A 16,355-nucleotide genomic window follows, 5' to 3' on the forward strand; every position below is an offset into this window, starting at 1 on the left:
TGAGCAGCTGCCGTGACCTGAAAGACTGCGCTGCAATGCTTTACTTAGTGTGCGCCTCTCTGGCTAGAAGCCGACACCCGGACGTTCGTATTACAATGCTCCATCGATCGCACGCTCCCCTGCTTAACTGCCGGTTCAGTGAGTCCCTCGCTATGCCTCTCACTGGCTGGCCATGCCTCCTTCACCCTGGTTACTGGCTCGCTCCTGCTTCAATCTCGATCCCCTAGGAACAGGAGGTTCGGCCCCAGCAGTTCTGGACCCGACTCTTCAGCAGCTGTAGCAGCCCGGTCCTCCCTTCTACACCAGTGTGGTACGCTAATGTATATTGGCGTAACTCAGGCCGAAATTACATACTTGGCCACCATCCGATATCTAGTATCCTATGTTCCTGTGTACATATAACATCTGCTCAGGGAGCTTATCTGACACATACTGCACACTTTTATTGCAAGATGTTGTCAAATCTTAAATTAATGTCATATGCATCCCTGATATTGTTGGGTTCACCCTAAGATCCTAATGTGTATGGAGGCCCTGGGCAACTGATTGTTGGGGGAGATGTCAATTGTGCATGTCTGATTTCAAACTGCTGATCACTTGGTTGTCCCAGAGATGAGGCGCTAGACATGTTTAGTGACGGCTCTCTCATCGAGTAGCGCCAAATGAATTCTCCTGTATATGGGATAACAGCTCATAACGCTTCCCGGACCTAACGACAGGCATTTAATGTGTATGGACTGCTTCAGCAATATGATCACAAGGAGGGTATTAATGACTACCACAATGCCATTGTGATTTCAGATTACCATCTATGCAACTGGAGCTCAGCATATGTATCCCCAAATCTGATGCTGGTTTTATTAACCCTAGCTATCCGCATAGCATATTCATAATGGGTGGATTTTACCGTCCCTAAACCCCCTGCTTCTGCAAAAGCAAAATTAATGACTAGTGTCATTGGTATGTACGAAAGTTTCCGCAAGATGAAGGCTTTTCCTTTTTGATGTTTTTGTAGGTCGATTAAAGAAAGATGCAATGTCGCGGATATCGGAGGAAAGCCTTGATAAAATTCAAGATGAGGACAGTGCGGTCTTTAAAGAGTTGCCTGGTGCTAAGGGGAATGATGAAAGCGAGGTGCCTCTAACGAGTGCTACCACTGAAGCTGCCGTTGGATCGGACTCTGTAGCAAATGGAAGCACAAGGATACCATATGGTATGTGGTTATTCTTCTTGATTATTACTAGACTAAAAAAAAAACTAGAAAAATGGGTACGAGTTGCCTTTTATTTGCTAGGGTTTTTCTCCTTACTACTTGTATGCAGTTTACTGCTTAATCGACCAGATTAATTCACTCTTTACCTTTTTATAAAGGCACATTTTATTTTAATTGAGCAGCAAAATGTACTAAAGCAAAGATTGAATTCTTTTGTAAAGATTTAATCCATCCTGAGGTAATTCTGCTCACATAGTAAAGTCCAGAGACGGTACAGCAACAAGCAGACATTTTGATAATGACAAGCAATTGATCTGATATGTCAATAATTGTGCAATGATTAGGCTTTGTTATTCTAAAAAAAAAAAATCAGCATTTAATATTTCAACACTATTCTATTGAAAGGGTTGTCTGGTCCAAGCGATGAGTCTGCAGTCACTCCTGTGTGACTACAGACTTATGAAACCCCCCAGCTCACGCTCTGGAATTCACCGGTTTCTGACTGGTTTTACTCCCGGCCAGTGGGCGTGGCCTCTTTCATAACACTTGGAATGAGACCACACCCTCGAGTTGGTCACGCCCACTGGAAGCCGCGTCACTAGATGGGGAGTGGCCTCGCTCTATACAAGTGTATGGAGCGAGGCCATGCCCACTAAACGGTCCTGGCCGGGAGTATGTATAACTCACACATACCCTCCATTCCCCGCTCCTATGAATCCCCGTAGTGCACAGTGCATGCTCTGGGGGTATTCATAAGGCTGTAGAGTGATGGCAGACCTATCGATTTTGATCGGACAACCCCTAATTGTTACCATACTGCTTGGAAGGTACCTTTAGAAAACGGGTAACACATCATATTCTATACATTAGAATTAAACACATCCTTCTCTACCCATTTTTGTTTTTCACTTTTCATTATATCAGTGGGAGCCTGAAAGATAATTTATGCCTACTAAGCCATCTACAGACTGGGTACAGATTGATTTAGTAGGTAGAGATAATCCGCTTTGGACGCTTGCCAGCTTATTTGGTCATTTACAAAATTGACCAAAGGGCGCCACCAGTCCTTGAAAGTACTCGGCTCTCCTAACTAAACCCCAATTAGCGCCTTCTCCTTGGCCTTGGTTGCCAGCCTGCACTGTTGTGACACCTCACTGTGTTCTGGACAGATATTTTGTGTAAAGTCCTGGTCCGACACACATGCGGTACTCTCCCTGCAGTGACTACAGCCTCACTGACGTACCGTGCATGTTGGTCAGTATGGGTGCTGGCCAGCTCATTTACTCAAAGCTGAATTTTCTCCCTGTTGCTAAATCAATCTCCAGCCACATAGATATGTTTGAACGTGTCTTAAAGTCGCCCTAAATCATCAGAAAGATTAAAATAAGATATAAAGTACTGTGATCAAATTCTTTATATACCAATTTTCTTTATTTTTTTATTGTTAAAGGGACTCTGTCATCAGGTTTTCGTTACCCCTTCTAAGCAGCCCCTGATTCCAGTGGTGTATCACTTTCTAGACTGCTTGCTGTAGCTTTATTATTAGTACCTCTAAATGCTGAGCTCTGTATAACTCTGCCTACACTACTGACTAGCAGCTTTCTGCCTATGCACAGTTTACAAATAAAGTAGTTAGGCCGGTTTCACATTTGCATTAAAGGGCGCAGCGTCAGCCTGCGCACGGCCGCCGCTAAGGCCCGCCCCTACCGCGCCTCTGCCGGTAGCTCCGCCTCCAGGCGCATGACTCTGCATGCGTCCCCTATCTTTATCACTGAGGACGCAGGCCGTGCGCAGTATGCGTTTGGCGGCGCCTGCGTCCTTTTGGTGGTGCGCCGAGCGCAGCCAAATTCCAACAGGTTGCGTTTGGCGCTGGTCGGCACACCGTCAAAAGGACGCATGCGCCGCCAAAGCGCATACTGCACACGGCCTGCGTCCTCAGTGATAAAGATGGGGGACGCATGCAGCGTCATGCGCCCGGAGGCGGAGCTACCGGCGGAGGCGGGGCTTAGCGGCGGCCGTACGCAGGCCGACGCTGCGGCCTTTAACGCTAATGTGAAACCGGCCTTAGTGGTATGGGCCAGGTTATACAGAGCTCATTAACATGGCAGCAGGTTTACTAGTCGTCTTGTGATATTCTTCTGCTAAAACAGTGATTTTATCAAAACCACAGAAGGCACACATCACTGGCTCTCAATCTACATTATACTGCCCTCAGGTTAGGTCGAAAAAAACCTGCTGACAGGTTTAATTTTCTGTATGTTTTTTTTTTTTGTAAACTTTGACTTACCGCTATTGTGGATTGTTTTTATAGGAAGAGCTGCTTCAATGACAAATGGCTCCATTAGATCTCCACTTTCAAATGGTACATTTAGTTTTGAAGGCCACAACATGAAAAGTGATGTCCATGTGTATCATACAGTACACAAGGACTCTGGGCTGTACAAGGACTTGTTGCACAAAATCCATCTAGATAGAGTGACCGATGATCGCCCACATGAAAACAACTACAGGGTGCTGAGACGCAACAACAGCTACACGTGCTATACCGCTGCTATCTGCGGCATGCCTGTGCACACCATGTTCAAGGCCGCCGACACCGCAACTCCAGAGGACAGCGAGAAGTTAGTTGGGGATACTGTGTCCTACTCAAAGAAACGCGTACGGTATGACAGCTACTCCAGCTACTGCAATGCTGTCGCAGAAGCGGAAATTGAGGCAGAAGAAGGTGGCGTAGAGATGAAGCTTGCTACAGAACCAGGTGATCCCAGTCCTCCACAGGATGACTCTTTGGAAGAGGACAAAGAAGAGAAAGACAAGTCCGAAGTCCACTTACTTTTCCACTTTCTCCAGATTTTGACAGCATGCTTTGGATCATTTGCTCATGGAGGGAATGATGTCAGGTAAATAAGTCACTGTCAATGTGAGTCCACAAGTACATAATGGATATTTGAGCAAGTTAAAAGGGTTGCTCTCGGGTTTCTCGCTTATATTTATGGTTAATATTGTGTTCCCATTTCTTCGATCTGGATGTTATGTTATCGTGTAATCATGAAGGGAGATGTCTATATGGCAGGCGAAATTCATACATTTGTGGTCCAAGTAAGACTGGCAAAGGGTCTCCTCCTGTCCTGCGCTAGACGACCTCGTAGGCATATTAGGTTGTTGTATGGGCAGGCCATACTCGAAACATAGACCATACTAAGAAAATGGTGAACACAAGGCCAATATTACCATATAAAAAATACAAAATTTTATTTGGGATAATTAGTAAAATCTGATGGACAGGTGAAACATACTCGAAACGTGAAAGACGGATGTGTGAATCTGGCCAGTAAAGAATACATGATTTGTTACTTTATTGGCTTGTCCCACACAAATCCTGCATTGACTAGGGGGTTGGACACAATGACCCTTGCGGTCCCTTCCAACTCTAACATTCTATGATTGGTAGCACAACACTTAGTCTGCCCATTATAGTTAAAGGTTGATCATGTGGCATCCCTGATAAAGCTCAGCCTATAGGAGACAATGTAGCCTTTTTAATTTTCTTACACTATCATATGTAGATCAGTTTTAAATAGTAAAAATTACCGTCACGAAGCCCACATGCCATACATATCACTCTAGATCTGTATCCTAAATACAAAAACAACTGGAATATTACAATGGTCAAAAGAAACCATAGTCCATCTACTCCCTGCTCAAGCAGTATTGTCTCTGACCCAGGCTTGTGACCGCTGCAGCCATACAGATGAGCAGTGGGACATCAGTAAGGGGGAACATGATTTCTTTAGTTGATTTACACCATTCTTAACTGTTTCATAATCATTTTTCTTGACCAGATAGTTTTTCCTAGTCCTCTCTTGCCCATTAGACTTTTCCATTTGGCTGCAAACAGAGCGTTTACAAAGAATTTTCCTAGGTCGTGTACAACACATCAGATCCATATTGATTATCATTTATATGCAAAAATGCTGTCCGTTAATGAGGGTTCCTGTTACATCCAGAGGCTGTGCACTCCTCCACAGCTGTGCTCACACTTCTGCTCACAGCTGAGTGGTGGATATAATGGTACTGTGTCTAATCTAGAGTCTAGACTAACACATTGTTACACTATAGCAGGGGTGGGGAACCCCAGGGCCATTTACGGCCCTAGATGACCTTTTATCAGGCCCCCGAGCAGATTCTCAGGGACCGCATTCTTGGGCAGGGAGCTGTATTTTGATTGCCACAATCTCATTAATTTCTTCTTGCTCTGTTAGCACACACACGCAGTGTTCACTACTGAACATTAAAGGGCATGCAATGAAAGATTAAGTCATGAAACCAGTGCCTGAGTCAGGATGTACTTTGTGGGTGGAGTTTGTATGGCCCCCAAAGGATGGAATAAAGATCCAAATGGCTCTTGGCAGAAAAAAGATTCCCCACCCCGGCACTATAGCATTATAAATGCAATCTATCAGGACAGGAATGTGTGCAGTCGCTGTGCATAGGTTTTCAGCCTCTTGATTTAAACCTTGAATGACGCAAACAGATTTTGAAAACACTAGGATTAATGCATAAAGGGTGTTAGAAATCTCATTATATAGTGATTAAGCATATAGTTTTTTTTTTTTGTGGGGTTGGTGGATAAAACTGGAATTTTCCCTTGACATAGTGCACAATAGCTGTTTCTTCCTGCTGAGGGCTGCACTGAATGGCCTGGCGGGCTGTAGATTGTATATGTTCTGTATAAAAAGGTTACAAATTCCAGACATTTCCTTTTTAATGGTTCTCATGTAATTTACTGTTTTGTTTTGTTTTTTTGTTAAATTGAACCTGTCATTAGATTTATGCAGCCCGAACCATTTTCAGCACAAACCAGAACCTGCAAATCAGAGAAAACCGTTAAAAAGCCAGCCCCCTTTGCCTGCCCCACTGCAGTTGATTGACCAGTATCTTGCTATGTGTCTACATAGGGAGAGACCTGTTAATCAACAGTGTAGGAGAGGAAGTGGCGGGAGACCATGCCCCGTCTAATCAGGTCTCTCCTTATAGTCACTTGCTGGCTTTTCAAATTGTTTTCTCTTCATTCAGATTAACATGTGCAGTCACCAACCAAGCTCCAATTTGTGCCTCTCGTGGTTCAGGCTGGATGACTATAGTGACACGTTCCCTTTTGTGTCAGTCTGCATTGTTCTACAATGATTTCTTTCCCTCTCACAGCAATGCCATTGGTCCTCTTGTTGCTCTGTGGTTGATCTACCAGCAAGGAGGAGTAATGCAAGATGCTTCGACACCAGTGTGGTTGCTTCTGTATGGAGGAGTGGGTATCTGTGCTGGCCTTTGGGTGTGGGGTCGACGAGTGATCCAGACAATGGGAAAAGACCTGACCCCAATTACCCCATCCAGGTAATGTGATTAAGTATTCTTGAATCACATTGATTAGTACTAAGCCATAATGCAATCATGCTGTTAGATTTGTAAAAATAAATTGACTAAATTTATATTTTAAAGGGGTTTTCCAATGATTTTTTTTTCATCCAAAAGATGTCACTGAATAAACTCAGCATTACTTTTCCCCTGCTCCAGCACCGACTCTTCACCTTTGCTTTTGACTGGCTGCTGCTGCAGCCTGTCAAGTATCACTGGAGGCTGTGGTGAAGCACTGGAGCAGGGGAGGGTAAGTAATACTCAGTTTTTTGTTTTTTTCACCCGGTGAGAGCTTTTGAAGGAGAAAAAAAGTCAGTCTTGCAAAACCCCTTTTTTAATGAATATTAATCAATTAACGATGTATATAGTAAATATTTGGTATCTGGCATTTGGCTATAACCTCTCTGGAAAAGGTAAATAAAGTGTGATCTATAGTTTTTGCAATACAATTCAGTAGCAGATAATGTTTCCTCCTTCCATTTCTAACAGTCCACATTTAACTTGGCTGCACATTAAAGAGGTTTTCCCCCATTGAACATTTGTGACATCAATTAGATTCAGAAAATGGGTGAGGCCTAGACCTCAGTTCAAATAGAATTTACTGATGAGCCACCTAACACACGGCCAACTATCCACCGGGATCGGAAACCTTGTCCCATGTGTTAATCGATGAGGGTTCTGCTGGTCAGACCTGCACCAACAATTACTGCCTATCTAATTCATGTTCATTATAAGGAAACCCCCTTTAAAGAGGTACTTTAACCATGATTGTATTTATTTTAGAAAGATCTAACTAACCCTACAAAACATGATGGAAAAATGGCAGAATGTGATTACTGCCAAACCTTTCTTCTTCTGTGATCACAGCACTGGGACAAAATCTCACTTTCACTTTTCAGATGTGGTTTTTACCTAGATTATCCCAAGCAACTAGGGTTTTTTTTTTGTTTTTTTTAAGTGGGGTTGTCAGGATGTTTGTAGAAGTCAGATTCGAATTAGTCATATCTACAGATATAAAGGCAGAGTTGCCATTGAACAAGGTGTAGAGAACAAGTAAGTTTGATTGTATGAGACTTTTTTTTTTTCTCCGCATTGCAAGATAAATTAAAGTTGTAGGGGTTTTTCACCATCCCATTGGGATGCTATGGCAAAGATGTGTACTGGTTTTAGGATATGGTGCAGAAATATATATCACCAGTCTGCACGATCTGCTGAGAAGTGGGGAATAACACAACTATGTTGGAAACCACAGGCCATGGTTTATTTTCAGGACAGGATTCAGGCAATTGTTCCATAGAAGCAGGCCCCAAACTATTAAAACTCCAATACCACAAAGTTGTATTACAATAATCTGGGCGTGTCGGATATTTCAGTACTGTAGAATTTTGCCTACATCTGGGCCACCTCTAACCCTTGAAAAAAAAGCTATGGCACAAGTGAAACCTTGTTCCTCCAAAAACATTAAGGGGCCAATTCGTGAAGACTGAGCTTTTGTCTGCCAGTCATGAAGAAGAATCCATTGATGTAAATTGAACTGAATACATTAAGAACCAGGAGCTTCTTAATGACTTTGAATCTTCTATCAGCTGCCATGCCACAAACGGGGTTTTCCAGAATTAATTTTACTTTTTTTCTCATGGGGTTAAGAATGGACATGTAGCTAGTTACTAACTACCTGCCTGTTTTACCTGGCGCCAGTTCAGAGCGATCACAGACTGCTGTGGCCAGCGATTCAGCTGCTACATGTCTGCAGAGCAGCTCTTCCTCTTCCGCACTGCTCTGCCGCATGACTCCCGACATGCTGATTGAAAACCAGCTATAATGCAATGGGGAGCAGGCTGTCAATCAGCGTGACATCAATAGTCATGTTCCATGAGTAGAGCGAAAGAGAACAGCTGCTCTATCGAAGTGACCTCAATGGAAGCCACTGAATCGCCAACAGGATTAGTATGTGACCACTCTGCGTTGGCAGAGAGCAGCATCAGACACAATAGGCAGGTAGTTGGCTACTACCTTGCTTGTAAGTTCTTAGGCCCATAAGAAAATAATGGAATGGTGCTGGATAACCCCTTTAAAAGATTCAATGCCAAAAGTTATACAATGTGTGTTCAAATCATAGATTTCTGGTGCAAACTGTTTGGTTTTGATTTGGTCCCAAGTTCTGATTACTTCTGTTTGGGATCACAAATGACTGGTTTCCTACTGCCAAGTTTAGAACTGTGTAGTATAGTGGCTTGGAGGATTACAGTCCCATGCAAAGTGGAAAACTGATTTTTCTGACTCCGTAAGGGGGGGGGCACCGACTGTTGCTATTAAAGGTTAAGTGCACTTTGCAACCAATTGTCTATATTGCTTTAATGCATATAAAATTCTAAAAAAAAAACAAAACTGAAACTACTCTTATCTGTAGGTTAACAAGAAGAGCATATGGAAGAGTAGAGGCCCATTTATACATGCCATATTACTATGAAAACTTTCAGATTTCTAGGTTAAACTTTGCAGTCTCCACTACATGGTTACTATAGATCTACTAAATGGAGATTATACATAGAGGGTATCGCTTCTGCTGGTGAGGTGCAGCCGTAGAGGAGGAGGAAGGAAGAGATCGGGCACAGCCATCCGACCTTAAAATCTAATTTATTCACAAGCTATTTCAACAAGGATCCAAGGAAACATAATGGTTTTAATACGTTCACTTGGATCCTTGTTTTAATGGCTCGTGAATAAATTTGGATTTTAACGTCAGATGGTTGTGCTGGATCCCGTCCTTCCTTCTACCCTTTAGATATATTACTTGCAGTCAGGGGTTTCCCAAACTATTTTCACACTTTTTATATGTACAAGTATAATTTGAACTAAAAAGTGAAACCACGTTTTCTCATAGAACTCAATATTGAAGTTCTCCTGAAAGTTTTTCTTTAGATGTTGTTTTTTTTTTTTTTTTTATATATATATATAAAGTATGGCATTTTAGATTTTAGTCCTAGTAATTTGACTGAGCGGAGGTGACTTATTTGACTGTCTTGGGCTACAGTAACACATTTGTGTAAAACAGCCCCCTTTTTTTTTTTTTTTGTTTTAGCATGTCATCCATATTGCCTCCGTTTTTTTTTTTTTTTATCAATACACTCTTAACAATGGATGATTGAAACACAGATGGAAAACTTTAAGTACGAAGTCTGTCTTAAGTGTTTCGTCCGATTAATACGGATCTCCATAGACTTAAATGGTGTAGTTTGGTCCGCAAAATGGATGAGAATAGCACCTTCCTGAATTACAGACTGGAGACACTGACCCCTTTTTTAACCTTTATAACTAGATGTCACCAGGACGTGTCACACGCATGTGTAAATGTAACCTTACATTGTTTTTTTCCTTGTAAGTGAAACGCATACAGTAGATGTTTCTGGGTCTTATCTCTCATGAAGCATGTAATTGTATGCGGTCTGCTGTTCAATGAAGCAGACGATGAAGGCTTTCTGGTAAGAATTTCTGTGTTACCCTGCACGTTGGGTGACAGTATTACAATTGTGATTATCAAGTGTTTTCTTATACTTCCCGCAGTGGATTCACTATTGAGTTGGCTTCGGCGTTCACTGTTGTGGTAGCTTCCAATATTGGACTCCCTATCAGTACCACACACTGCAAGGTATGCCCTTTGCATGTGACTGCATTTGGGGTAGTCAAGGCTATCCATTTGCTTTACCTTTTTGGTTCAGATCAATGTTTACTGGCACAGGGAATACATTATGTGTCTATTAAAGACATTACTACTATACATGGAAAATCATAGTTTTCCTACTGTTCCCATTAGGAAGACTCCGATCCGAGAACCTTGTGATCCGCTATATTTTACAGTGGCTAAGATATATAAAATATGCCTTCTTATGGTATACTAACAGGTTTGAATAATTCTTGGAGCCTTATGCCTTCTAAAGATAGATCCACTAGTGCCACTAAAAATTGATCTAAAGCAAGTCACTCACAAAGCCTCATCCTATCCCGCCATCTACCATCCACTCTCCTCTGTGCACGGCTCCTGGTTGCATGCAAGTTTTTCACCCTTCAAACTGTCTTCTGTTGTTTTTTTCCCCACAGTGGATTTTGCGTTGAAGTAATGTCTGGGCTAACTGTATTATTAGCCTCTAATGTTGGTATACCCATAAGCTCTACTCATTGCAAGGTATTGGGTTTGCAGTGGTACAATAGAAAATTTGTCTTTATGTGCCACAATCCGAATATGATACAATAGTCACATTGTCTTTGACTTCAGTGTTATTACATTGATGTTGCTTGCTCAATAAACCTTGGATAGAATATTTAAAATTTCACCCACATTGCATTATGCTTAGACACTAAAATACCGTACATACCAAATTGCTATTTAAAATTATTCCACTTAACTGTGAAAAAGGGCTCGTTTGATTACCGTTTCATAAATTACCCTATACAAATATCCTCTACCGAGTGGAAGAGGACTTGAACTCTAGCACCACCTATTCGATGAAGCAATCCTGAAAGTCAATATTGACCCTTCAACGAGCCTCACCACATGACTTGGGTTAAGAAGCCAAACCAGACACTCCATTTTCAGACACATGTTTTGTGGTGTGTGCTCCTCATTAGGGAAAAGCTGGAGACCTGATTTGCCTTTGTGAGAGGCCTCTTACAAATGGTTTAAGGGAAAACATTTGTTTTATGAAGTGTCAAGCCGGCATAAGGAGACTTATAGGCCAGGCAATGCTTCTCTGGTAATTTAATTATAAAAATATCCTATTTCAAAAGGAAAGGGACTAGATCTATAGTGCCACGTATTAGATGTAGCCCTCCTAAAAGTCCGTATTGCTCCTTTTAACGAGCCTTGGCACCTGATTTAGGATAACCAGGCACTCTGTGAAGTACACTAGGAAATAACTGAATCGGGTCAGCTTTAATAAATTCTTTACAATGACTGTCACATTTACTGTTTATTTAGATTCCTAAAATCCTGTTGGCAAGTGAAGGACATGAAGTTACATTTTTTATGAATGATAAACCTTTAGTATCAAGGGCCTTGAGGTTATGCAGTTATCTGCAATTTACTGTACACTTGGTTAATGGTCATTTGGGAGAACATGCCAATTTCAAGGAGTTTCTTGACCTTTTAGGAAACTGTATTTTGTAATTTTTTAGCATGTCAAACTGTCATATAGTTCTCTCTCTCTGAGCCCCCAGTTATATGCATCCCGCTGGTTTTGGAATACTGGCTGCACAGATGCTGTGCCATACACAACACTTAACCCCATATGAAAAATTTGAATATTTTCCTTTTGCTGAAGCGACAGCCGCATCAGTCATTTTGCAGAGATCCAAAATTTTAATTCCTGAGCATGCTTATTACATGTCATGTATATATTACTGAAGTCAGTGATCAAATGTGTAGTCCTCTTCCGATCGCTGTATTGATGCTTCACACTGGTCACTAATTCATTCCATAACTGCTTCTTCTCCTGTCCATTATTAATATCTAACTTTTGCTTAGTATGAATCTTAAATGTTTCTTGTAGTTTATTTATTAGTTAGTACCACTGCTCTCAACATTCCATGAAATCAATAGCCTAATAGACTCTTATTTCAGAATTTGATTTTCATTTGCCTACCCATTGGTAATAAAGCTGTAGAACAAACCGCAGTTATATAACTCTCCATTGAGAAAAAGTGTAATTGTACTACCAACATTAACTCTGAAGATCTGATGTGTTCTTTACATGATTATCCTAAGTATTTTTTTTTATTTTTTCTTTCCACGTCCTATAAAACAAAAGGTTGGATCGGTGGTGTCAGTGGGCTGGATCCGATCACGCAAAGCCGTAGACTGGCGCTTGTTTAGGAACATCTTCCTGGCCTGGTTTGTGACGGTACCTGTGGCTGGTCTCTTTAGCGCTGGAGTGATGGCCATCCTTCAGTACGGCATCATACCCTATGTTTGATCATATAACCTCTGACTAAGGCAAAATCCTATAAAAATAACCTTACTGGAAACCACACAAAGCTACAGCAATATTACAAGCCGCCCGCTTTACCAACAATGTGGAAAATAACAAGCCCTTCTACTTATCAATGCATCATCATCTTGATGTCATAATTTTGCTGTATATAATGTATGTCAAATTGGTGATTATGGTGAGATGTGGCTTATTACTTATATTTAAATAAATATATATATATGCGTATAGTAGGTTACACTACCAGAGCATTATAATTTGAGATGGGAGTAATTGCATAGCCTTTTATATCTAGATAAAAGCTGTACATAATGTATTATTTTTGTGAAGTTGCTTTTTTTAATCTGCAAAAAAATTAGTATAAATTATCAAATATACCCACTTCTACTTGATGTGTATACTGTAAGTGATAAGCGAGGTAGGGGAGTGGAATGCTACATTTTTGTAATAAGCAGGGTTATGATTGAATATAAAGAAGTCTGGAACAAATATACAAAAAGATGTGCATAATACTTTAAGGAGAAAAGTTCGCACCCAATAAGTAGTTTTTTATGTATTATAATTTACATTTGTAAATATACTTGCATATTTTATTTTCATTAGCACATTTCCCGATCGTGTTTAATTAAAAAGTGTAGTAGAGTACCAAAGAAGGGAGATTGTTCCTGGCGAGTGTAGGAGTGTAGTCACGCTTGTGTGTCAGTCTACTACTTGGCCACCAAGCCTTCAGAAACCATTACATTTTGTGCTCTAATGAAGCTCTATGAGTACGTACGGAACTGCTGCAGTTCACTAGTTATGCATATATCCTTTCTCAGAAGTGTCCTTTTTTTTTTTTTTCCTCAACTCCAGTTCTCAAAAGTTCCCAATAAGTCAAATTATTGGATCTGCCACGAAGGTGACATAGATTACTGGTCTTTAAACGGAAGAGCATTTTGGTCAACGTAAAAAAAAAAAATGCAATTGTATAGTGTTACTTTTTATCAGAAGACTTATGTTGTGTATTTTATCCATTGGTATCATCAAACATCTGTTATGTCCACAGGGATTTTTCCAGACCGGGAATAGTCATCCATTTGTTTCATACCGCTCCATAAACTGAGGTCTGTTTGCAGCTACAGACAACTAAGCCCCCCATTGGTAAAAAGTAATAGTTCATACAGTACATATATTAGAAATCTAAAATGAACTTAAGATAATTATCTGCTTTTACATATCAGTCTTTATATGTCAAATTGTGCATAATTAATACACCAGAGTTGCCTGATGCGGACTTTCCTAAAGTCCATATATAACGATCATATTAAAACCATTAAACTGTATTTAGATATGCATTAAAAAGGTTCACCAGTAACCAAGAAACAGCAACATAAAAAACCTTGGCCCTGGGGGAGGTTGTACACCACAAACACTAGTTCAACAGTCAAACCCGTACATGATCATCGTAAATAGCGTGCCTAGATCTAGGGTTATGTAGAAATATAAGAGCCGAACAGTGGTCCCAACGCAAAATAGTCTAAGGATTAACATGTATAGTTCAGGAAATGGATAATGCAAAAGTAGTCAAATTGCTCTCCCTATTTCACACTGCATAGTAATGGAGGTTAGCACCCTGGTAATAGATGTTAGCACCCTAGTAGTAGCAAAATTGTGGACTTCCGTAAAGGGAATCTGTCACCTATTTTTTTGACTATCTGTAATGCTGTAGATAAGCCCCCGATGTAACCTGAAAGAGAAGAAAAACTAGTTAGATTATACTTACCCAGGGGTGGTCCGGGTCCGGCGCCTCCCATCTTCTAACGGTGACGTCCTCTTCTTTGCTTCCTGTCGTGGCTCTTGCGCAGGCGCACTGCTCTGCCCTGTTGAGGGCAGAGCAGAGTCCTGCAGTGCTCAGGCGCCGGGAGAGGTCCAATGCCTGCGCACTGCAGGACTCTGCTCTGCCCTCAACAGGGCAGAGCAGTGCGCCTGCGCAGGAGCCACAACGGGAAGCAAAGAAGAGGATGTCACCATTAGAAGATGGGAGGCACCGGACCGCGACCCCCATCGGACCAAAACCGGACCCAGACCGCTCCTGGGTGAGTATAATATAACTTGTTTTTCTTATCTACAGCGTTACAGAATGCTGTAGATAAGCCCCTGATGGCGGTGCCGGCAGCTGATAGTCGAAAAAATAGGTGACAAATTCCCTTTAGGCTATGTGCCCACGTAGCGTTTTATTCCGGACACTAAAAACCGGACTCCTTCCCAGAAATCGCGCGGTTTTTTCCACGCGATTATGATCGCGATTTTACCGCGATTTTTGCGTGCGATATTCAAGCACTTTCCAAGCGATTTGAAGCATTGCTTGGAAAGTGATTGACAGGTTGGTCACACTCGTCAAACATAGTGTTTGACAAGTGTGATCAGGTTTTTACTATTGAGGTTGCCTATGCGGCATCAATAGTAAAAAATAGAATGTTAAAATGCTAAAAAAAAAAATAAAAAATTGGGGTATATTTACCTTCCAACGTCCCGCGCTGCCATCCCGGGCCACATCGTTCCCAGTAATGCCTGCGAGACCGTTGCTATAGCGATCTCGCGAGACCACGTCATCACAGGACCTTGCCGCAAGGCATTACTGGGAACGCTTAGGCCGGGAATGCAGCGCGGGACGTCGGAAGGTAAATATCCCCCGATTTTTTTTTTTTATTTTTTTTTTTTTTTACAGGGGTATGGTACCCAGGGCCTGGAGGACAGTCTCCTCTCCTCCACACCGTGGGTACCAACCGCACATGAGACGCTTCACTTCCCGCATGGTGGGCATAGCCACATGCGGGAAGTAAGCGATTCTCATGCATTCCTATGGGTGCGGAATCGCGGCAATTCTTTGCGATTCCGCACAAAAGAATGAGCATGCTGCGATTTTTTCCGCAATGCGATTCCGCCGGGGAAAAAAGCGCAGCATTAGCAAAGCATGTGCGGAATGCCATAGGAATGCATGGGGGGCGTTCTGTACACGATTTTTAAACGTTTTCGCGCTGAAAATCGCGGCAAAAACGCTTAAAAATCGCTGCGTGGGCACACAGCCTTAATCGTGTTTCATTCATAAATTAATATTGTGAGAAGACCTGTGAGGGTGCTAATTTGCTACTTTTTGAGGAGCCAGCCTATGAGGCTTGTAAGGATAATCAGGCAGGGTGAAATGGAGCATTTTTTTTGTAAACTTTTTCCATTACCTGCACGAATAGACTTGTTTGATTAGGACCGTTGCATCTCTTCTATAATCTGTCCACTCATTTATTTACTGTGATCAGTCCATTTGTCTATACAGACAGACATTAGTGGTGTTCTGCATATGGGACCATCTTCTGCTGCCCCAGATCTGCTTGTTGTGCTTTTTTGGGTTTTTTTGCTTGCTTGTTATTGGAGCAAGGGTCTGTGTGACCATTAATACATACCCAATAACAATATTTTAGTTGTGCTTTTATAAACACTTTAGTAATTATTGACCCTTTGTACTTTTTGTTCTTTGAATTTTTGCTTCGGACTTTCCCCTGCATTAACTAAAGAAAGCAGCTTCACACAATGGCCTTTCCTCTGGAGGAGCCCACTCGTACCTGATTAAAGATGAATGAAATGTCCCTTTTAAGAGGACCCTGTCACTTTGAATATGTGGTCTGATAAGCCAGCAACATGTTTAAAACAGAATATGCTGATATGTTTTGTGGAAAAATACTCAGTACATCCTGCTTCCAAATGAAATCCTT

The 16,355-nt window shown here is 41.6% G+C and overlaps 1 protein-coding gene across 4 annotated transcripts in view; it reads left to right on the forward strand.

The window, feature by feature from the left end:
• SLC20A2 (solute carrier family 20 member 2) overlaps positions 1-12,986 on the forward strand; it is a 113,771-nt gene extending 100,785 nt beyond the window's left edge. For 3 of the 4 annotated variants that reach the window (XM_073543141.1, XM_073543124.1, XM_073543132.1), the window contains exons 7-11: positions 1,016-1,213; positions 3,525-4,113; positions 6,419-6,604; positions 10,190-10,274; positions 12,430-12,986. In XM_073543141.1, coding sequence (XP_073399242.1) covers positions 1,016-1,213; positions 3,525-4,113; positions 6,419-6,604; positions 10,190-10,274; positions 12,430-12,594 — 1,223 coding nt within the window. In that variant the 3' untranslated portion in view covers positions 12,595-12,986. Of the gene's footprint in view, positions 1-1,015; positions 1,214-3,524; positions 4,114-6,418; positions 6,605-10,189; positions 10,275-10,723; positions 10,809-12,429 lie in introns of all 4 variants that reach the window. The other variant, XM_073543147.1, reaches the window with a different exon arrangement.
• Positions 12,987-16,355: the final 3,369 nt, after the last annotated feature.

The sequence above is a fragment of the Dendrobates tinctorius genome, unplaced genomic scaffold, assembly GCF_039654945.1.
Source record: "Dendrobates tinctorius isolate UK_male_01 unplaced genomic scaffold, ASM3965494v1 ptg000011l, whole genome shotgun sequence".
In the NCBI taxonomy this organism is placed as follows: Eukaryota; Metazoa; Chordata; class Amphibia; order Anura; family Dendrobatidae; genus Dendrobates; species Dendrobates tinctorius.